This window comes from Equus przewalskii, chromosome 21, assembly GCF_037783145.1.
Source record: "Equus przewalskii isolate Varuska chromosome 21, EquPr2, whole genome shotgun sequence".
NCBI classification, from domain to species: domain Eukaryota; kingdom Metazoa; phylum Chordata; class Mammalia; order Perissodactyla; family Equidae; genus Equus; species Equus przewalskii.
In genome coordinates, this window is record NC_091851.1 from 36,965,997 (window position 1) to 36,989,090 (window position 23,094).

At 53.4% G+C, this 23,094-nt stretch overlaps 1 protein-coding gene across 3 annotated transcripts in view; it reads right to left on the reverse strand.

Annotated features, from left to right (window-relative positions):
* PREX1 (phosphatidylinositol-3,4,5-trisphosphate dependent Rac exchange factor 1) overlaps positions 1-23,094 on the reverse strand; it is a 183,091-nt gene that overhangs the window by 74,296 nt on the left and 85,701 nt on the right. For all 3 annotated transcript variants that reach the window (XM_070589411.1, XM_070589413.1, XM_070589412.1), the window contains exons 4-5: positions 20,748-20,852; positions 14,149-14,250 (exon numbers count right to left, since the gene is read on the reverse strand). In XM_070589411.1, the coding sequence (XP_070445512.1) occupies positions 14,149-14,250; positions 20,748-20,852 (207 nt within the window). The remainder of the gene's footprint in view (positions 1-14,148; positions 14,251-20,747; positions 20,853-23,094) is intronic.

Below are 23,094 nucleotides of genomic sequence, written 5' to 3' on the forward strand. Positions count from 1 at the left end.
AGGCAGTGTTCTAGGGTCTGGGGATAAACTTGTTAATAAAACACCAAAACTCCTCACCTGGGGGATACGACATTCTAGTAAAGGAGATGGCCCAAAATAAAAAAAAAATCAAGGATGCAATACTCTATCAGACAGTGAGAAACACCATGAAGACGAATCAGAGTGAGGCTGGAGGGTCTTGGGAGAGGAGGTATTCTTTCACACGGGGAGGTCAGGGAAGGCCCCCCCAAGGAGGTGACATCTGGACAGAGACTCTGGATAAAGCAGAGGAGGAAGTCCTGTAAAAATCTGGGGAAGGGCATGTCTGGTAGAGGGAACAGCAAATGCAAAGGGTCAGAGGTGGGAGCCCATATGGTGTGTACAAGAAACAGCGAGGAGGGGGCGTGGCTGGAGCGCAGGAAATGAGAGAGAGAAAAAGAAAACAGAGGGAGAGACAGAGATGGGTCGGTGAGGGAGGTGGCCACAGACACCGCCCCTCCCTGGCCCGTTTTCTGTAAACGGGTGTAAGGAGCACCTCGCCTTCACAGGGACGCAGACGGGGCGTATACAGTGGCCAGGGGGGCAGGCTCTTCAACCAGGAGCCCCCCCAACTTTTCACTCTCCTCTCAGTCTCACCACGCGCACAGGCTGGGACACTTTAAAGGTCCAGCCGGTCTCAACCAAAGGGCTTCAGCGCATGGTAGGTGTGATACGAAAGGACCTGAGGAGGGGGTCTCGCTGGGCCTCAGGATGCCAGGGACGACGTCCAGGCCAAACCACTCAACCGGCAGGAGCGTGCCGCAGAGAGAAGCTTGTCTAGTCGTCCGCCCCAGACACGCCCAGCGGCTCCAGGGTCTCTCCATCTCTCTGCTGCCTCGAAAATCTCAGAGGTGACGCTCTGGCTCCGAGCACAGCCACACGTGGCTGCCGGGGCTGGCTCTGGCCCTCGGTAGCTGGGCGACCTTGGGCCAGTCGCCCCCCATGCCCAGCCTCAGTTTCACCATCTGAAAACCAGCGATGAGCAGGATGGTGGTGATGGCAGTTAACTGAGCCTCCACTCTGTGCTTGTGAGGAGGTTCCGTTATCATCCCGTGTAACAGATGAGACTGAGGCACACGGGGACAGGGCCTCCAGGAAGGAGGAGGAGGAACCTGGATTGGACCCGGCTGTCTGGTTCTGCGCACAGACACAGTGAGCGTGACTCAGACACCGCAGGGAAAGTGCCCCCAGCGTACAGCGCGCACTTGGTAAGCACTCCGTCTCGCAGCCGTCATCGCTCTCGCTGCTGTGTGACCACGCGTGTCGGCTGGGACTGCGAGCGGCCACCTGCCCGCGAGGGTGTGATTCTGAGCCCTCCCTGCAGACAACCGGCTTCAGAAACACCCTTCCCCGTTTCCTTCATCTCCACTCCACGGCCCGGGGTCCAGAGGTTCTGCAGCTTCAGGACCCTGAGGGGCTGCTGAGCGCCCGCTGGGGCCCAGGGACCAGACCACAGCCCCGGGCAGCAGGCAGCGGGTGTAGATCAGAGCAGGGGAAGGCCAGCGTGAGCGAGCAGAAGCAGGCCGCCAAGGCTCCGAGAGGAAGCGGGACGAGATGGGCGGGCCCAGGAGGCTTATCTCCACTTGTTCTTCACTCAGCAAACACTGACTGAGCACCGGGTACTGGACAGAGAACAAGGTGGCCCTCAGGGGGCTCACAGTCAAGCGGGAACCGTCAGGAAGTCAACCACGACCACCACCCGCAGTATTAACAGCCAGGACTTGGCGCTGACGCTCTTTTGAGCTCACTCAATCCTCAAATCAACCCTATGAGGCAGCTCTTGTTATATGTTCATCTGACAGATCTGAGAACTGAGGCACAGAGAGGTCAGGTCCTCTGCCCAAGGTCGCACAGCGGATTTGAACCTAACCTGTCTGGCTCCAGAGTTAGTGCTCTGAACTTCTGTACTATCTACAACCTTCCAGACAGTTAAATAAGAATACTTTCCTCTCAAATAAGTCATTTACATTACTTATTGATAAGCGCCAGGTGAAAAATAAGGACGTGGAGGGACACCGAGTGAGGGAGTGTGGCAGTCCGAGAGGGCATCTCTGAGGACACAGCTTCCGGGTGGAGACCTGAATGAAGAGAGCGCATGGGCCATACCAACATCTATGGGAACAGCACCCCAGGCAGGAGAGCACAAGCAAAGGCCCCGAGGCAGCGAGAAACAGAAAGGAGGCCAGTGAGGCTGCAGCAGAGCGAGCGAGAAAGAGGATGGCCCATGAGGTCGGACACATACGCCCAAGCCAGATCACGAGAGGCCACGGTGGGGACTTTGGTTTCCTCCAAGAGCCTGGGGAGGCGATGGGGGCTGTGAGCTGAGGCCCGACACCACTGCATTCCCCTGGAAAGGAGCCTCTGGCTGCCAAGTGGAGGAGCCACTGGAGGGACCGTGGCGTGAATGTAAACGCAGGAAGACCAGCTGGTGGCTACTGCAGACGTCCAGGCAAGAGAGGCTGGAGGCTTGAAGCAGGAGGCTCTGAGCCCCATCCATTCACCCATCCCTCCACGTAATGAGGTCTCCCGTGTACCTGGCCCCACGGGGGGCCCCCTCTTGGTGACACAGATGACGCAGATGCTGCGCAAGCCCTCCTGAAGCCGACAGACTGCTTGTAGGCACATCCACAGACAAGATGACAAGAGAAGACTGGCCTGGGATCAGGACTTCGGCCCAACTCACCGAGGTTCCCCAGCCCCGTGCGCCGTAAGCGAGCGGTTCTGAGCATCCAGCCCTTGTCAGGCCAGCCGAGGCCGAGAGGGGGCGAGTCAGACCCACCACCTGTTTCTGCCCCAGTAAAGGAAGTTTCCACGGCAATGGCAGAGAGACCATACGGCCCGCAGAGCCGAAAATATTTACTATCTGGCATCTTTAAAGGAAAAGTTTGCTAATCCCGGGTCAAAAGCAACAGAACAGATTCTCAGCTGAGCACAGGGCCACCCAGAGTACAGACAGCACTCCCCACCGCCCTGGACGCTGGGTTCTGGTCAACGGGATGTGGGCAGAAGCGATGTGCGCAGCTTCCGTTTTCCTTTCCCTTCTCCTTTCCCTCTTCCCGGGCTGGAATGTGGACACGGTGCAAACCTCTTGAGACCCTGGGGGTGAGGGCCACCTCCCAGGGGTGGCAGAACCTGTGCCTGACAGCGTGAGCCACCACGTTACCGCTGGACGGCCTTGTACAGAAACAAACTCCTATGTTAAACTTACTGTGATTTGGGGTCCCTGTCACTGCAGCTAAAATATATCCTAATACATGTGACAGATGAGGAAGCTGAGGTGGGTCCAGAGGTGAGGTCATTTGCCCACGGTCATGGATTGCTACGTGGCAGGGCCAAAATTCAGACCCACACGGTCGAGGTCCAGAGCCCACATTTCTAACCACTACCCCGGGCTTCTCCAGCCTGTGTCCTGGGAGCCTGCCTCCTCCCACCGCCCCCCGAGAGTGCGAACCCTCACCTCTCTGATTCTTGAAAGTAAAACCTAATGGGCCTGTCACAAGCTGGGGACGCTGCCATCACATCTCAAACCTCTGATCCTCCTCTGATGGGGTCCCTGCAGGGCTGCCAACACCCAGCAGCTGGTGAAAATGAGCAAAAGGTTATTTCCCTTTTCCCTCCGGCTGCCCCACCTCTCCTCCTGCCCTAGGTCAGCATTGGGCATGGAGAATTGAAACTGAGCAAGACCTCCTGGCCATGTCCCCAGCTGGACGAAAACTGAAGGGAAAGTACTGGCTTTGGGGTCTTGGTTCACAAATGAGTGTTGGCTCTGCTCTGCTAAGCCACAAACTGAGAATCCAGTCCTGCCTCTGGGCCTTTGTACTTGCTGTTCCCTTTACTGGCACTTTCTTTCTCCAAATCTTAACAGGACGGGCATAAGGACAGGCATATAGATCAAGGGAAAAGAACTGAGAGTCCAGAAATAAATCCTTACATTTTTGGTCCATTAATTTTCAATCACGGTGCTAAGACAAATAAATAGGGAAACAATAATCCTTTCAACTCATGATGCTGAGACGACTGGGGACCCACATGCAAAAGGATGAAGCTGGACCCCATCCTCAAAAAGTAACTCACAATGCATCACAGACCTAAGTGTAAGAGCTGAAAGGATAAAACTGCTAGAAGAAAATGGAGGAGTAAATCTTCATGACCTCAGCTGAGGCAAAGCCTTCTTAGACAGGACACCAAACGCACAGGCAACTAAAAAAAAACAGAGAAACTGGACTTCACCAAAATTAAAAACGCTGTGCTGCAAAGGACACGATAAAGAAAGTGCAAAGACAATCCACAGAATGTAAATGATATATCTGACAAGGGACTTGTATCCAGTATATATAAAGAACTCTTACCACTTAACAACAAAAAGAAAAATAACTTGATTAAAACATAAGGAAAGGACTTGAATAGACATTTCTCCAAAGAAGATATACAAACGGCCAATAAGCTCATGAAAAGATGCTCAATATCCTCCATCATTAGGGAAACACAAAACAAAACCACAATGGGATCACACTTAACACCCGCTAGAACGGCTAATAATCAAAAAGATGAACAATAACAAGTGTTAGTGAGAATGTGGAGAAACTGGAACCCTCACACGTTCCTGGTGGGAATATCAAACGGTGCAGCTGCTTTGGAAAACAGTTTGGCAATTCCCTAACGACACCTGGATCTAGCCATACCTGAAATCATCTATCCATGTACTTTTCAGTTATGTGAGCCCATTTTTTTATTAAGCCTATTTCAACTAGTTTTCCTGTCCCTTGTATTGGAAAGAGTCCCTAATGCCTCACAAGCCCAGAGAGACCAGAAGGACTTGGAATCCTGAAGGTGTCCCAGTCGGTCCCAGACAAGTATAAAACGTGAGTTATCTTCAAAGTTAACGGGAGCTTGAGCTGCACCAACAAAGGTCTAACACGCAAAAGGAGAGAGGTGAGGAGGCTCCTGCTCGATTCAGAACTTACACTGTCTTAATAAGTTAGAGCAGAGTCAGGTTCAAAAGAGAGAGACTATAGTGTTGAAAACCCTGGAATCCACATCTAAAGAGGGACAGCAACAAGAACTTCCAGGGCTTGGCCCCGAAAAGAGTATTTCTGGAAGGAATCGAAAAGCTGCTTGCTAAGCATCTTGGGAGGACTACACAAGTAAGAAAAAACCCACTGGATCTGCAAGGCCTCAGAGGGTCCAACGCGGACCAGGGCAGCAGGCGACTGTTTGCTAGGGTTACCCCACTCTTACACCAATTGGAGCTTTCTCACACAGTGGGCTGCCATGTAAGGTAGTGAGTTCCCCATCAACGGAGGGATCAATAATAGACTGAGGCCCACTCGGGCTTCACCCTAACTCAAACAGTATATCAGAGCATGGAGCTGGAAAGCCTTGTGGTCAAGAGAATGGGTTCTGGGAGAGGTAGGTGTGGTTTGAGCCGCTTCTCGGCTGTGTGACCTTCGACAGGTGACCTCACCTCTCTGGGGCTGAGTGTGCACATCTGTGACACATGAGCGATCACCTAAGGTTGTTGCAGGGATCAACTGGGACGATGAAGGTAAAAGTCTCGGTAAGCAGAAGGGACCCGGCGTCCACCATCGTTATCATTATTTCCACAGTAATCACAGGTCTTGTGTGTGTTATCATTTCTATTTGGCAATAACAGCAGTAACGGAGTAGTCACAGCAGTAATCACAACAGCTGGCACTTGAGCACTGACTGTGCGCCAAGCACTGTTCTCGACTTAAACTGATTGAGTCATTTCATCCTCAAATCACCCCAGGGAAGGAGGTACTGTTATCGTCACTCTGGAGGTGAGGAAACCGAGGCACAGCGTGGTGAAGCCTCCTGCCCGAGGCCACAGCCAGAAAGCAGGACCTGGGAGACGTGGAACCACATTGACAGGCCCCTCCAGACACAGGAACGGCAGGAAATGAACGCCCCCAAAAGCAGGCTCTAGAACACCAAACGTGCAGCAGCGGCGGGCCCTGGGGTTCCTTCAGAACCCTGCGGGCAGAGCAGGGCGGGGTGCACCCAGGGCCCCCCGTGGATGCACAGCGGAAACCCCTCCAGAGCCAGGCCGGGCGCCTGTCCCCAACATCCGCCCACAGGTAGGCCCATGTGGTGTCTCAGAGGCCGAGGTGAGGGCTTCCTGGAAGAGAGGATGTCAGGGCACAGCCACCGGCACTTCCGGAAGCTGCCACATCCCCCTCACACCCTCCAATCACGCTTACCAGAGGGCTGCCGCCAGTGCCGGGGCTCAGCAGCCCCATCGCACCCCCAGAGGCGTGGGCTTGTCCACAGCGAGGCCACAAGAGGACGGCCTGAGGCACAGGCTGCAGCCCCCTCCTCGCTCCCCGCTCAGCCTGCTCAAGGCCAGAAAAGGAGAGGAGCAAAGGGCCCAGAGGACGAGGAGAGGGGCCAGGAGGAGCCAGTGGGGTGACACGACAGAGACCCGCCGTTCTCACCTGCCGCCCTCTGGGGTCACGGAGTCCGAGAGAGGCTCCCAGTGCAGATCTGGGACCCCGAGCCTTCCATCCTCCCAGCCACAGCGACTGGCTCAGGAAGAGCATGTGACCCCAGCCAACCCAACGAGCCTGGCCAGGGACCTTCAGTGAGACGGCTGGTCAGACACAGGCCTGAGGCTGCTGGAGGCCCAGGCGGCCCAGGAGAAGGGAGCCCCTGAGAATAAAGCCGACACAAGGAAGACAGAGCCAGGAGGTGGGGGGGCCCTGAGAACCGACGACACGATCCGAGCTCCTGGACGCAGCTATGCAGGAAGACACATCTACCGGGGATCTTTCCTGTTTTCTTTCCTTTTTTTTAAGTAAGCAAGTTTAAATTAGGTTTTCAAAGTTTACAAAAACGGTCATAAAACAATAAATGAGGTTTTCAGCCACTCCGGCAAACAGAAGCATAAGAAGACGGATCCATAAAACCACGGAGTGAAAACAAGGCTGGATTTGTCGCTGGAAGAAGTGGCAATACCATTCCACACTGCGATGTGGGGTTGGTGGAGGTCCAAAGGGAGACATGGGGCTGGAAAGCCATAACATCCTCTCCACAAGAGAAGAAGGCAGCCGTGGGGGTGGGGTGTCCCCAATGGGGGCTGGACCAGATGGAACAGGTCCACTTTCTGGGGACACTTCAGCCAGCTCTGGGAGGGGCTGAGCCTGCACCCACCCGTTGGCTCTGCCCACAGACAGCTCACCTTAAGATTCTGCAGCCTGACATCCCAATTCTAGGCTCTACAGAGACATTCTCTAGAGGAGAAGGTGAAACTGCGAGAGAGGACGGCGATGGTGGTGGTGGTGGCAATACATTTCAATTTAATAGAAGCAACAAGAAACATGGAATAAAGAAGAAAACTAACAAAAACTAAAACTATGCAAAATAAAGCAAGTAAGGGAGGGAAAAAGCATTAAAAAAAAGAGGACCAATAAAATTCAAAAAGAATGATGGTAGAAACAAGTTCAAATATATCAATAATCACAACAAATATAAGTGAACAAAACTCTCCTGTTATAAGACAGAGATCCTGTCAGGTCATATTTTAAAATTTGACCTTTATGCCATTTATAAAAGAAATACTTAAAATCTAAAGATACAGAATGGTTGATAATAAAAGGATGAAACAAGATATATTAATCAAAGAAACCAACTATAGTTTTATTAATATTGGACAAAATCGACTTTGAGACAATAAAAATAGCTAATACTTAGTAAGCACTTCACAGGTATTATTTCATTTAATCTTCACAATAACCCATGACTAAGGCACTAGTTGAGAGAGTTGGGAACTGAGGCACAGAGAGCTTAAGTGACTTCTCAAAGACGTAACACTAACAAACACAGGAGCTGGGATGGATGAAAATAACAATCATATAATGTTAGAGTAGCTAACGTTCACCAAGTTACTAGTAAACCTAGTAACACGCAACGTGTTCTCACGCATTGCCTCATCTGATCTCTGCAGCAAGCCTGGGAGGCAACTACCAGCCCCATTTGACAGATGGGGAAATGGAGGCACAGAGCAGGTCAGCAACTTGCTGTTGGTCACACAGCTAGGAAGAGGTGGAGCTGGATTTCCAAATTCAGACTCTCACAGAGCATGGCAGAATGCAGGATGCAGGCAAGACTCCCTGGAAGGGCAGTCTGGGAAGGCTCCCTGGAAGACAGGGCATCAGGGCTTGGGTTGGAAGGAAGAAGTGAGAGCGGGTCCCCTGCTGAGGGAGGGGCGCTTCGCACCTCGAGCCACTGTTGCTCACCACACAGGAAAGAGCCCTATTCAGGGTAGTGCGGGTCAGGGCACTGGAGCAGCTGTGAGCAAGGTGTCGGCGCTCAGCCCGACAGGCAGGATGGCAGTGGGCGCTGTGGTTGGGGGAGGAGGGGGCCTGGGGCAGAGGGGGACACAGTGAAGAGACCTCTGGCTTCCTGTCCCTTCTCAGCAAGACGGTGACACTGCCAGGTCCCCAGCAGATGAGGAGCTCACTTCATAACGTCAGAGTCAGACGTATCCAGAATAACACAGAAAGAACTCTGGCAAATCGATACGAAAGACAATCATCCAACAGGAAATGGGCCAATGACGCAAAGGGGCAATCCTCATAAAGTGTGGCCACCACCACGGCCACTGCCCTGTCCAGCCGCCCCCCACCTGGACCACTGGAGTCCAGCCCTACCCAGTCTCCCCGCCTCCATTCTCCACACTCAGCCAGAGGGATCCCACCATTACTAAGTCAGATCCTGCCCCTCTTCTGCTCAAAACCTTCCCCTGGCACCTCCCTCACTCAGAGAAGACAAAGACCCACAGTGGCCCTGAAGGTCTGGCATAATCCGGCCCTACCCCTCCCTAGCCCCACTCCCCCACTCTCTCCCTCACATCTTCCTCTCCAGTCACACTGGCCTCCTCCCTGCTTTTGAGACACATTCCTGCCTCAGGGCCTTTGCACTGGCTGTTCCCTCTGTCTGGAAGACTCTTCCCCAAGTGGTACCTGAGTGGCCACTTTCCTCACCTCCTTCAGGTCTTAGCTCAAATGTCACCTTCTCAGTCTACCACACCTGGCCTTTACCAGCCCTCCTGGCAGAGAAGATTTTTTCATAGCCCCCGTTCCATCTAAACGAGCAAGCACACTTCCTGTGCATTCTTCTGCTGTCAATCTCCCCCAGGAGAACACAGAACACAGCTGAGGTTTGGACAGTTTTTGTTCACTCTGTGTCTCCAGCACCTAGAACAATGCCTGACACATAACAGTCACTTGATAAACAGCTGGTGAGTGAATGAATGGTTCAAACACCCCAGACACGGCAGCACCATTGGCAGCTGTCCCCTGGAGGCAATCAGGAAGACGGAAAGGGATCCGCTAAGAACATGCCGCTCTCACCGTGCATCACTGTGCTTCAGCGCTGTCCTCTGCACTCCCCACTCCACCTACCCCACGTAAAGCTTTCTCCTCTGCAGAGCTGTGAGGGGTACACGTCCCAAGGCCACTCCCCGGCCATCCCTGCACGGAGACTGACACCAGTACCTCCTCGGTGATGGACCATGATGCAGAGGCAACAACGGAATGACAGCTGCATGACCCACAGACAGACATGTGGCACTGGAGATGGGCAGGGCCCCCAGGCTCTCCCCTAGGCACCACCGCAAGAGGCGCCCCAGCCACAAACCCACTGCAACAGCTGTCCCAAAAGGCCAGCTCCCAGGATGTGCCCTGTTTGCCCCCCAGGATGTTTGACAAGATCATTCACGGAGATGGGGACAAGGGCCGGTGGGAGAGGTCTGGGGGAGGGGAGAGATAGGCACGTAATCGTGGGCATGTTAGGTGGGAGACGCCTGTCAGACATCCAAGCAGAGATGCTGAGGGGGCGGAGAACAAGCTGAGCTCAGGCGAGAGGTCCAGGCTGGAAGTCATCGGCATAGACGTGGAGCTTAAAGCCACAGGAACGTCCACACGGACACTTGTACATGGATGCTCACAGCAGCACCATTCCTAACAGCCAGAGAGTGAAAACAACTCAAATGTCCATCAACTGGGGAATGGACAAACAGAACGCAGTATATCCATGCAATGGAATATTACTCAGCCATAAAAAGGAATGAAGTCATGACGCAGGCTACAACACAGACAAGCCTTGAAAACACTGTGCTAAGTGAAAGAAGCCAAACACAAAGGCCACATATTATGGGATTCTATTTATAGGAAATGTCCAGAATAGGCAAATTCGTAGAGACAGGAAGTAGCCGCGTGGTTGCCGGGGGCCGGGGAAGGAGGCAGAAGGGACGTAACTGCTAATGGGTCTGAAGTTTCTTTTGAGGGTGATGAAAACATTCTAAAATTATTGCAGCGATGGTTGCACAGTTTTTAAAAATACTTTAAAAAAAAAAAGGCCACAGAGTGGATGAGGCCACCTCAGAAGCAAGTCTAAATAGAGAAAAGGCCCAAGGACGGCGGCCAGGGTCCCCGTATACTCTGAGGTGGAGAAGGTGAGGAATCAGGAAAGGAGACTGAACAGAAGGGGTCAGAGGGGGAGGAGGCCAAGGGGTCCGGGGGGCCGGAGGGCAGCTGCCCCTGTAGACACACGTCCCCTCCAGCTGGCCCCCGCCTGCCTCGCCCGCTGCCACGATGCACCAGGCCCCCGTGGGCCCAGTCCCGGGAAGCTCTCCAAGGGGCAGGGACGGGGTCTGTCCTGTTCACCACTGTGGGTCCTGAGCCCCACCAGCAGCCAGGGCAGAGTCAACGCCCTGACGAGACCTGTGGGCCGCCAGGAAACGACTACAAGGGCAGCGACAGCCGTCTCCCCTCGGGCACCTGCCATGTGAGCACAGGGGCATGGCCCCAAACCTGAATCATTTCCCTGGAAACGTCGAAGGAAAACTCAACAAAGCCCAAAAATGCCAACTGTCTACCCCAGGCCTGGGCCAAAGGCTGAAATAGAATGTTCCGGCTATTCTTAGGCCTTGCTCAAGTTCAGCTTTTTGGGGCTGTTCCCAAAGACGCCTTCCTTCTTGCCTCTCCCCCTGCCCACCCTGGCTCCTCGACCCTGCTCGCCTACTCGATGCGGAGCTCGGCTCACACAAGGGGGCTCAGAGGGCCCCAGGGACGTCTGCGAGGGCGGCAGAATGGGAAGGGCTGAGGGCTGGGGCACAGCTGCCCCAAGCTCATGGGATTGTCTTAAAATCCACTGGAAAATGTGACATAAAGGAGGAACTCGGGCGGGTACGAAGAGCTCCCTCAGCCCAGCTGTTCTCTGATGCAAACGTTCCAGCTGTGGGTGCCAAAGGCTGGGACACTGAGCAGTCTGTCAGGCGGGGAGCGTGGCCGGTCCCCACAGGAATCTGAGGCCCTGCGGCTGCTCCCCCAGGGCTGAGCCCCCCAGTAAACACAGCTGGAGGCCAAGGAAACGGGCGTGTAAACGGCCACCGGGTGGGGAGGGGAACCCACAGCTGGCTTCATCACTGTTTCCTGCGGAGAGCCATCCCTCCCCCGGCTGTCGGCCCGCTCCGTCCCTCTCTCTGTTCTCCTGGGACTCCAGCGCCCAGGAACCCAGCCAGAGCAAACTGCGGCCCCTGGGGCTGAGCAGGCCTCAGAAACGCCTGGGCCTCACGTCGAGAGCTTAGAGTCCACCCTACACACAGTCCAGCCCCTCTGGCTGGTAAAATCCATTTCGGAAACTGCCCCTTCAAGTGCCCACTGGGACCCCAGACCTTCCCAAGATCCAGAAACCAAAGGCTTAACAGTAGAGCTGACCCTCGGCTGGGTTCTAGGGTGAGAGCTGGTGGTTCCTCTAATGGGTCACACGTTAAAAAAGGTTTTGGAACCCAGGAAGGAAGGAGCACACCAGCCACCAAGCCACGAAACTCAAGGCCACTGACCTTCCCAGACCCCACTTACAGAACTGAGAAGATCAGCATCCCCAACACCCACGCGCTTTGGCAGCTTAACTCCCCAAAGTGATTCCCAACAGGCAGTGTTGCATAATGGGTAGGGGCGGAACTCTAGATGGATGGCCCAGGTTCAAATCACGGTTCCTCCGCTTACCTAAGGTGTGGCCTTCAACAGGCTCTTTCCTTTCTCTGTGCCTCAGCTGCCAGCTGATCACAGCGCCTACCTCATCGAGTTGCTGTAAGAATTAAGTAAATAAATGTTTGATCATCACAACAACCCCATCAGTACTATTAACACAAACTCTGTAGTACAGATGAGAAACTGAGACACAGGGAAGTGACTTTCTCAAGATCACACACAGCAAGTAAATGGCAGACCTAGAATTCAGCAAACCCGGCTCTACTCTAGGGTGAGGAAATGTTTTCTTTGAAGGCCAGATAGTAAATATTTTAGGCCGTGCTGGCCACACCCGGTCTCTGTCACAGATTCTTCTTTGTTTTTTGGGGTTTTTTTAACAACCCTTTAAAAAATGTAAACACCATTCTTAGCTCAGGGGATGTACAAAAACAGGCTGCGGGCCGGATCTGGCTCACGGGCCACAGCTCTGCCAATCCCCACCCTAAACCACTCCAGAAACTACCTCTTAAATACTGGCAACTAGTTCAAGTTTGGAAAAGACACCAAACAGATCCAGCGAAGGGCATCTGCAGGTCCCACTCAGTCCGCAGGTTACCAATCTACAAGTGCCACCTGGAGCGTCTTCCGCCCAAGGCGAAGAGCTGAGCTATGTCGGGCATTTCCAACACCTGTCTGGGGATCAAACTGCTGCCAGAACACCTGCTGAAGGTCCTCCGAGATCCCTGAGAGGGATAAACAGCAGCAGGCCAGGGGAGGCGCAGGCAGAGCTGGGTCCCGCCACCCACAGCTGCACGTGTGAAAGGCCTGTGTGCAGAGGCAGAGCTGATGGCCCCAGGGAGGGTCAGGCCAGCTCCGAGACCATCTCCAGCAGAAAGGCAAGTTCAAGGATTCCCTAGAAGTCTTCCCCTCCCCTCTCCCTTCCAGTTCATGTGGCCCCAGCGAGCAGGCGCGTGAATGAGGCACCACCAGCCAAGTAAATCCACCAGCAGGGACCCCAGGGAACAGCTGTCAGATGCAAAACTTCAGGATGGGGCCAGGGCAGGCTCAGGCCAACAGCGCCACCTCCAAGTGCTGAAAGCCTGGGCTGAGAGCAGCGGATGGTGGCAGAGCCATCCAACCAGCTGGGGATCCGCTCAGGAGCCGACTCTGCAGCTGAGAATCAAGATTTCTTGGGTCCCCACATGAGCCCTGTCTTGCCCTGCTCTGCCTGACCAAGGCCAGCTCAAAAGTGGCTGGCAGGGAAGGAGACAGCAGGTGGGGGATGGCTGCAGTGTGGCCCCCTCCTCCACAAATGGCCCAGATTTTGATGAGGGGGTCCTCTGTGCCCCTCACTGGACTTTTGGCCTGTGGGATCCAGTGATTGACTAGAGGTTGAGAACATGACCCAAGTCTGTGCCAATCAGAACTTGCTTGCTCAGAGTGATTGGTTCGGGGTGGAGCACCTGACTGTGATCTCGGCCAATCAGAATACAACCCTGCTCTGCTCACTGTTATTGGCGCATATCTCAGCCAATCAGAGCACAACACTACTCAGCTCACATGGATTGGGTCAGGGGTGGAGCACCTGACTGTGATCGCAGCCAATCAGAATACAACACTGCCCTGCTCGCTGTCACTGGTGCATATCTCAGCCAGTCAGAGCACAACACTACCCAGCTCAAAGGGATTGGGTCAAGGGTCAAGCCAGGTCCAAGCACATGGGGGAGGACAAACAGGGCCAGCAAGGCTTCCTGTAATGGGGTCAAGTTAAAGCACAGGACCGGGGCCCAAACCATTCAGAATATCACCTTCTCCTAGCCACAGAAGGTCAAAGCCTGAGTGACTCTCAGGACTGGTGTCATAGCTCCCACTGTCCTTGAACTTGAGAGGCTGTAAGCTCGGAGGAACTACAGCCAGCTGCTACCACGCTGGAAATAAAGCTAGGCGGCAGAAAGCAGAATTGAGCAAAGGAGAAAGAAGCCAGGTGCCGGTGAGGCTCCAGCCCGGCCCAAAGCCGACGCTGCCCCGAGATTTCTTAGTTACTTGAACCAACAAGTTTTATTCTTTGATTAAGCCAGGCAGAGCTGGGTATTCTGTCCCTTCGAATACGGGGAGAGGCGTCAGGGGAGCATCTCACCTTGAGGAGGAGGGGGTACTTGCAGATCCTCTGAATCGGAGACAGCAGGTAGCCTTCCAGAGGGATATCCGTGGTCTTCCGGCCTCCCAGAAGCATGCAGCTCTGCAAAGGGACAGGAGACCTTCGTGAAAACTCGCCCAGGATGGCAAAGGGATCTGGCCACCTTCAAATAACATGGGAAGCACTCAAAACACAGATACAGACGATCACTTTGGAAGCAATTAGCAACAGCTAGGAGAGATGGAAATGTGGATATTCTACAACCCAGCACAAAGCGCAGGTCAGAGGATGGCAAACTATGGCCTGTGGGTCAAATGCTGTCTATGCCCTGGTTTTTTTTAATTAAATTTTTAATTTTAATTTTTTAATTGAAGTTTTATTGGAAGACAGCCACATCCATTTGTTTACACATTGTCTGTGGCTGCCTCAAGCTACAATGGCAGAGCTGACGAGTCCTAACAGAGACCCTCTAGTCACAAAACCTAAAATATTTCCCATCTGGCTTTTCCCATAAAGGTTTGCCAACCCCTGGTCTACAGAAACTTTAACACATATGCACTGGGACACAGGAACACGGCCACTCAAAACTCTGCCATGTTTGGAGGCGGCGGCCCTGTGGCCGAGTGGTTAAGTTCATGCACTCCACTTGAGCAGCCCAGGGTTTCACCGGTTTGGATCCTGGGCGGGGACATGGCACCGCTCATCAGGCCATGCTGAGGCAGCGTCCCAGACAGCACAACCAGAGGCACTCACAACTAGAATATACAACTATGTACTGGGGGACTTTGGGGAGAAGAAGAAGAAAAAAAAAAAAAGACTGGCAACACAACAGATGTTAGCTCAGGTGCCAATCTTTAAAAAAAAAAACTCTGCCTTGTTTGGAATGGCAAAAAAAGGGAAGCAACCTAAATATCTATCAACCGGAGAATGGAAAAGTATGTTCGTAGCAGATTTAGACAATGGTACACTACCCAGTGGTGAAAATGGGAGAACGAAAGGTATGCACAGCAACACGGACGGACCTCAAAACATGCTCTCAGTGAAAAAGAAAAACAAAAGGATATGTGTGGCATGAAATCATTTATATAAAGCTTTTAAAGACGCACAAAACAAAACCGGGCACTGTTTCTGGAGAACATACCTGCAGTAAAATATAAAGTCACGCATAGGAAAGAAATGTACCAAATCGACATCTCTGGTCTCCCACCACGCCCCTCACAGTCCTGGGTTGCTGGGGCTCACTGTGCCCAATGTGAGCACCAGTGAACAAATGAATTAACGAACGAACTAATGAATAAACAAACTGCCAGCACATCCAGCAGTGAAAGGTCTCAGGCTTCCTCTTCAACACCATGCCAGAAGACTGGCAATGAAACAGAACTCTTGGAAAAAGAGATTCCCATTCTATCATTCATTCACTCATTCATTCATTCATTCTACAAATACACACTGTGCACTTACTATGTGCTGGGCACAGCTCACGTTCTGGAGATCTGCCCGACAAAGCAGACACTCTCTCTGGTCATATTCAAGTGCAAGTATGACCAGAGAACATTTACCTTGTGCTAACCACGTGCGAGGCACTGAGCCTGGAGGTTCACCTACATAGAAAATTCATCCTCACAGCCCTAAAGGAAGCATGGACCATGACCTCCCTATTCCAGATGGGCCAAGTGGCACAGCGCGCTGAAAAGATGGCCCCAGTCTCAGAGCTATGTCCACTGCCTCTCAGGGATCTTAACGGGCCATCTCCTTGGAGAAGCAGAACCCAGGCCCCTGGGTCCCTGCTCTGGAGGGAGCCGCACGGCTCCCGCCCCCTTGTCCATCCCTGGCACAGACAGGGGATCAGGGCTATGGCAGCTGGGAGATGCCAGGTCCCACATTGCTCACACTCAGGCCTTTGTCCTCTGAGCCAGCACTCCCCACAAGCTGCCCTGGTGACATCAGCTCCGGGTAGAGAGGGGGAGCCTGGGAGTGAGGGCATGCTTTCCAGAAGACCCCAGGGCTTGGCAGGAGAAGGGCCTCTCTTGGTCCAGGATCAAGGAGTTTTCACACAACTGTCACAGCCACCAACTACTCTTCTCCCCAAACACACGCCCTCGATTGTTGTTTCACCTTATTTTCATTAAAAAAAATAAAAATAAAAAGCAAACACATGCAGAGCCACCATCACTGTCCTCTGATTACACTCCAGGCATTATAAGAAAAACCTCTGAGAATTCTTCTTTAAACTCTCCTAATTCACAGAGTTGATTCAGGGGAGGTGTCAGCCTCATGTCTTCCTACCCTCCTAACTGCAGGCTGCCCCTGCGCTGTCCTGGGTCCCCCTTTCTGTCCTGGCTGATCTCATCCAGACTTCATCCATCCTTAAGCTGAAAACGCTCAGATTTTTCTCTTTAGCCTGGCCCCTCCCTGCCCTAAACTCCAGACTCAAATCTCTGACTCTACACCCAAACCCCCACCTGGATGACCAGCAGGCCTCTGAAACCTCACATACCAAAGTGGGATTTTTTTGTTTACCTCTCATTTCTGCTCCTACCCCAGCCTTGACCATCTTGGGAAATTCCATTCTTCCAGTTGTTTGGGTCCAAAACCCTGGAGTCACCTTGGACTCCTCTCGTTTGTTCATTTATACCCCAAAGCCAACTCGTCTGGCAAAACATGTCAGCTGGACCCTCAAACTCTCTGTGAACCCGACCACCTCTCACGCCACCACTGCCCCATCCTCAGCACCACCATCTCCTGCCTGGACCACTGCAGCAGCCCTGGACCGGGTTGAACAGTGTCCTCCAAAATGCCATGCCACCCAGAATCTCAGAATGTGAGTCTCTTTGCAAATAGGGTCTTTACAGACATAATTTGTTAAGATGAGGTCATACTGTACTGGATTAGGGGGGACCCTAAACCAACTGGCTCGTATCCTTATAAGAGGAGGGGACAAGAGAAGAAGCCGTGAGGAGGGGGAAGAGACTGGAGTGATGCTTCCGCAAGCCAAGCAACACCTCGGGCCACCAGCAGCTGCACGAGGAAAGGCAGGATCCGGAGCCTTCGGAGGGAGCGAGGCCCTCCTGACACCTTGACTTCAGGTTCCCGGCTTCCAGACCTGGGAGAGCATCCATTCTGCTGTTTTAAGCTCCCCCCAGCTGGTGGTAACTGTTTCAGCAGCCACAGGAAACTTACACTGAGCCCCCACTCTGGTCTCCTAGCTCCCCCCTCACAGCCCAGGGGAGCCTTTGAAAATGTAAATTAGTTCAAGTCATTCCTCCGCTCAAAGCCCTCCCATGGCTCCCATCCCACTCCAAGTAAGACGGAATATTCTACTGAAAGCACTGCCACATGCTCCAACGTGGACGCGTCCCAGACAGCATGCTGAGCAGACACAAAAGCATCCCGTACGATTCCACTCGTGTAAAATTCTGGAATAGGCAAAACCAGCCTCTGGTGAGGGAAACTGGCACAGAGGTTACCTCTGCCCACGCAGAGGGGGCGTGACCAGGACAGAACACAAGGGAACCTTCTGGAGTCATGAAATGTTCCAACTCTTGATCCCGGCGGTGGTCCCACGGGGTACACATCATGCTGCGAGCGCATTCACTGCGTGCATGTTGTACTGCCCTAAAAGGCTTTTTAAAGACCTCAGATCCCTTCCATTGTCTAAACACCTCTTTCCTTCCTTCTTTCTGATCTCATCTCCTTCCACTCTCACTCTCACACTCTCTTGCCCCACCCCGGCCTTCTTGCTGTTCCTCAAACATGCTTGGACCTCAGGGCCTTTGCACTTGCAATTCCTCTACCTGGAATGCTCTCCCCCCAGATACCCCTCGCCTCTCTCTCTTACTTTATCCAGGTCTCTGCTTAAACATCACCTAAGACACAGTTTTCCCAAAGACAAATCTAAAAATAGCAGTCACCACCCTAACTCCCTCAAAACATTCTGTCATCCTTAACGTACTTTATTTCCTGCAGAAAACTTAATGCCACGTGACATATCATGTAAGTCTCCCCGACTAGAATGGCTGCTCCGTGAGAGCAAGGACTTTCCTTGCCTTGATCACGGGTGTGTCCCCATTACTTAGAATGATCCTACCACATTAGACAGGTGCTCAGTAAGAACCTGCTGAATGAATATATTATCCCCAATTTACAGACAGGAAAACTGAGGCACAGAATGAAGCCCATCTCTCAGCTAGTGCCCAGCACATCATGAATGGAGAGCCAGATTCTGTCTGTCCCCAGTGCCTCTTTTGCAAGCGGCCAAAAGCTGGGAGACGTCAGCAAGCAGGGAGACAGACGGTGTGTCCCCACACGTCCTCCCCCTGCTCACTCCGGCCCAGCCCAGCTGCTGCCCAGAAAATCGCAGCTTGGCCAGCAGGAAGACAGCAGGAGAGGCAGGAAGGAAGAAATGAAAAACAGGAGCCCTTCCCCTCTCACAGCCCTACAGACACCTGGCTGGCATCTTCCTGCTTCCCAAGACCCAGCTGAGCCCAAGGGGACGCCTCTGGAGGGTGGGGCCCCGGCAGGGAGCCAGGGGCTGGGTGACATCGCCGAGCGGTGCAGAGTGGTCCATCACAGAAACGTGGCCGCATGCGTGTCATCCGCTCTGTGGCTCGATCCCTGCTTTCTGCCTAGACTCTCATGAATACAAGCACAGAACTGGACATGCAAAGACGCAGATCCCAGCGGCGGAGGCACCCGCCCTGCACACTTAAGACACAAGACGAAGGGGGAAAGCAGTCGGCCCACGTGCCCGTCCACAGAGGCTCACCGGGGTCGGGCCAAGCAGGAGAACCCACTAGCGAAGAAAACACAAACTTGAAACGAAATTCTGGAAATACTTTGTTGGAGTCTGTGCATTAGGGAAAAGTGCAATTAAGAATTTTATTATACAGTTTAGCTCTCCAGGCACACGGTTAACCCTCCTTATGCTACGCCAGTTAAGTGCTCTGCTTCTGTGGGCTGAATTCTGGATGCCCTGCTGGGAAACAAAACAGGCCGGGGGCGTTGGCCTCTGAGTGAATGAGCAGGGGATTTACAGATGAAAGACCAGGGTTCGAACCCAGAGGACGCTCAATCGATTTTCAAGCATATACTCTTAGAAAGTCACTTAAGACTTTGGAGTAATTAAACTCACCCGTGGCAAAGGCTATGAGGTGCCCCTAATAAATTCTTCCACAGCCAGATCTTCGTCTGGGCACACAGCTGCCCAGAATAAAGACTACATTTCCCAGCGTCCCTTGCAGCCAGGTGTGGTCATGTGACTCAGCTCTGGCCAACAGGGTGTGAGCAGAAGAGATGTGTACAGCTGCTGCCCTCACAAGCAGAGGGGCAGGCCTCCCTCCCACCCGCCTGCATCACTGCCTGGACCGTGCAGGTGGAGAGAGGTCACCTCAGGCCACGTCGAGGAGGGCACATCCCAGGGCCTTGGCCCCAGACACCAGAGCCCCTCCACCAGCCCCAGACTGTCTGCATCCACGTTGTTAATGTGAGAGAGAAATATATGTCTATCACATTTAAACTACTATTTTGGGGATGTCTGCAGAGCAGACAAATGTGTATCTCAACTCACACGCCATGGAGAGCAGCTGCTCAAGCTCCAAGGACTCACCAAGGAGAAGCCGTTCTGCCCACAAGCGAAGCTCGCTGCAAGTGTAGGGAAGACCATCACGGACGTCGCTGTCCTGCCTGACAAACATCCACTCCCCACTTACTTGCACAAGTGCAAACCAACTGTCCTCTGGGGACCCACCCCACCCTCAGGCCCGGCGGATGGGTGGAGCTGACCCCGCCCTCCAGGTCCAGAAGTGACCGATCAGAGCACCAAGCAATCCCTCTTCTACAGCAGCGGGTTCAGGGATAAGGTCTTCGCCAAGCTGCGCTAACAAGCCTCAGACCCAGGATTTCTACTCTAACTACTGGGGAAGAGGAGCTCTCTTTCCTGCGGTTGCTCGGCTGGGAGAGGTCTAAGGGGAGCTGCTGGAGGCCATGTTGCCATCACTTGCGTAGAGCCTGCCAAGGTGGACAAAAGCAGAGCCAAGAGACATGTTCCTGATGACATCATTTCAACACCCAGATGCTGCTGTGCCTGAAGGCCTCTCAGGTCTCAAACTTCCCAGAAAAGTGAACTGATAAATTCTTTTTTTTTTTTTTTTTGGCTTAAAACCAATTTTAACTGGATTTTCTTTCACTTATAATTAAACAATCCTAACAATACACTTATTACTACTATTTCTACCACTCCTATTAGGATCACGACTTCAGATGAAGAATTGGCAAACTCGACCTTAAGGCCAAACCTAGCCCTCTGCCTGTTTTTGTAAGTAAAGTTTTCCTGGAACACAGCCTGCTCACTCCCTTACATATTACTTATGGCTGCTTCCACGCCACAAGAGCGGAGTTGAGTCATTGTGACAGAGACTGTAGACGCACAAAACCAACAAGAGCCACTGTCGGGCCGTTTACAGAAGACGCTGGCAATCCCTGCTTCCCCGGGCTGAGGAAGGGATGGGGCGGCCTGGTGGGCATGAGAGTGTCAGCAGGGAGCTCGCTGGTGCCCAGGGAGTCGCGAGGCTGAAGCAGGGATGGGGGGAGGGCAGACTTACCAACAGGAAGGCGCGCACCGTGGGGATCTTGTTCAGCTCCACCAGCAGCCGCAGGGCCTTCTCATGGTTGCTGCAGTACTCCTCGTAGACGCAGAACTTGTCCTTCTGCAAGACAAGGACAGAGCCCATGGGAGACAGGTCAGGGCAGGAAGGTGGGCGCCCCGAGAGGTGCAGATGGCTGGGCCAGCAGGCCTGGGGGGAAAGGCTCCCCCAGCCCCCTGGAGACCACATGGCAGGGCGGGTTCAGGGCTCCCGCTTGCCACAGGCCTCCCAGCCTCCTTGCCCCAGTTCTGCATCCAGCGGCCTGAGTGAGCTTAAGGGAGGCAGCAGGGCCCAGGGTCAAGTGCACAGACTCAAGCCGAGAGGCCTGGGCTTGAACGCTGGCTCTGCATTTCCAGCTGTGAACTTGGGCAAGTTACCTGACCTCTCTGGGCCTCAGTTTCCTCATCTGTAAGGTGGAGTTAATAAGAGTCCCTAACTCACAGGGTTGTTATGAGGATTCAGTGAGTTAAAACATGACGGGTCAGCATGCAGTAAGTGCTCAATAAACATCCAACTTTACTATTAAAACACAAGTCAGATTGTGCCACACCCCTGCCTAAAACCCTCCAATGTATTCTACTACACTAGGAACAGAATCCAATACTTTATTGGGACCTTCCAGGGCCAGATAATGTGACCCTGCCTTTCTCTGACCTCATCCCACTGGCCTTCTATCTGCCACTTGAATTGGACAGTTCCTACCTCAGGGCCTTTGCACTTACTGCTTCCCTCTACCTGGAACAGTCTTTCCCCAGGCCTGGCTACTCCCACCATTCAGGTCTCAACTCAAATGCTACCTCCTCAAATGACACCTGTGCTACCCTAGCTGCAGTAGCCACCAGGTGTTCTCTATCACCCCCCACCTGTCTTCATTGTCTTTGTGGTGTTCTCACAATCTGGAATTATCTGCATTATTCTTTATTTATCATCTGTCTTTTCCCACTTGGCAGCCAGCTCCCTGAAGGCAGCAACCACGTCTGTCTTGTTCACTGAGGTTTCCCCAAATCCTAGCACATGACCTAGCACACAGTAGGCCCTCAAAGACTCCTTGCTAAATGAACGGACTCTGCATATCCACCGTGTGCACAGTCCTGTACACATGAACCAGGAGGCCAAAGAAGGCTCAGGAATTTGGAGGAACAAGTAGATCTCTGGTCACCGCCACTCGGCAATGCCAGTCCTGAGGCCAGGGGACAGCTCTGTTGACCTCCAGATGCCCCTGAGCCCAAAGCTGGCCCCTTTCCCACCTAGAGGTTGCCCGCGGGTCACCAGGTCTGCAACCCTCAGGCAGGGTTTCTGGGACTGGAAGAGACAGGGGCCTTCTTAGCAGGAAGCTCTCGCTGAGCATTCTCGGTTCCAACGGCTCGCGGAACACCACCTCCCAACCCGCCAACCCAAACAAGGATGTCCTGGCAAGGCCCCCGGGGAGGAAGGGCTGAGGGGCCTGGGCCTGGGGTAGGGGGTGGGCAGGAGACCCCAGCAGCGAAGGAAGGAAGAGGGGGTCTGCAAAGCAGGAGCTCGTCTTGTCTCCAGACCAGCCCCCCAGCATCCTGCCGCGGGGTGGCCGCAGGAAAGAGGAAACCGAAGAGGCGGGGACGGCTTTCAGAATCAGTAAGCACCTCAACCCGCCCGGCTCACCGGGCTCCGTGGGCACCTTCCGGGCAGACGCCCTGAGTGGCAAAGTGCCCACAGCCAGAGCCGCCGGCCGACACGGAGAGTGCACTGAGGGCACTCAGGACAGGCCACACGCTGAGCCCCGGGAACGAGGGGACACTGCCTCCCTCAATAACCCCACACGGCATGGCCGTGTTCGACCCACTCACACACGGGAAAAGCAGTCTCACACCGGTGAAGGGGCAGACCCAGGACTCGGCTCTCTAACCCCCTGCCGACGTCCAGCTCAAGGTCATCGCAGGGGGTGAGGACGGGAGTGGGGGCAAAAACACAGGGTACAAATCTCAAGCCACAAACGCACAACCAAGCTCTGAGGGGACCGTAGATAATGACGAAAAGTGCACAGAGGGACCTAAAACCAACCGCCTGGCGGGAACCCAGCTCTGAGTCCCTAAGCAGGGGGTGGCCTGGGGCAAGCGGTTTCCCCTCCCGAGGCCTCGGTTTCCTCATCCACGAAATGGACACAACAGCTGACCCCAGTAAGTGTTCAGCTGGAGGCTTAGATAATGTCAGTAAAGTGAGCAGCACAATGAACACTTCATAATATTTCAAAATACTCTCAAAACATTAGCCACAAACACAATCAACAAACATGAATCAAGAGGGAAAAATACCGAAGCAGTTTCACGGT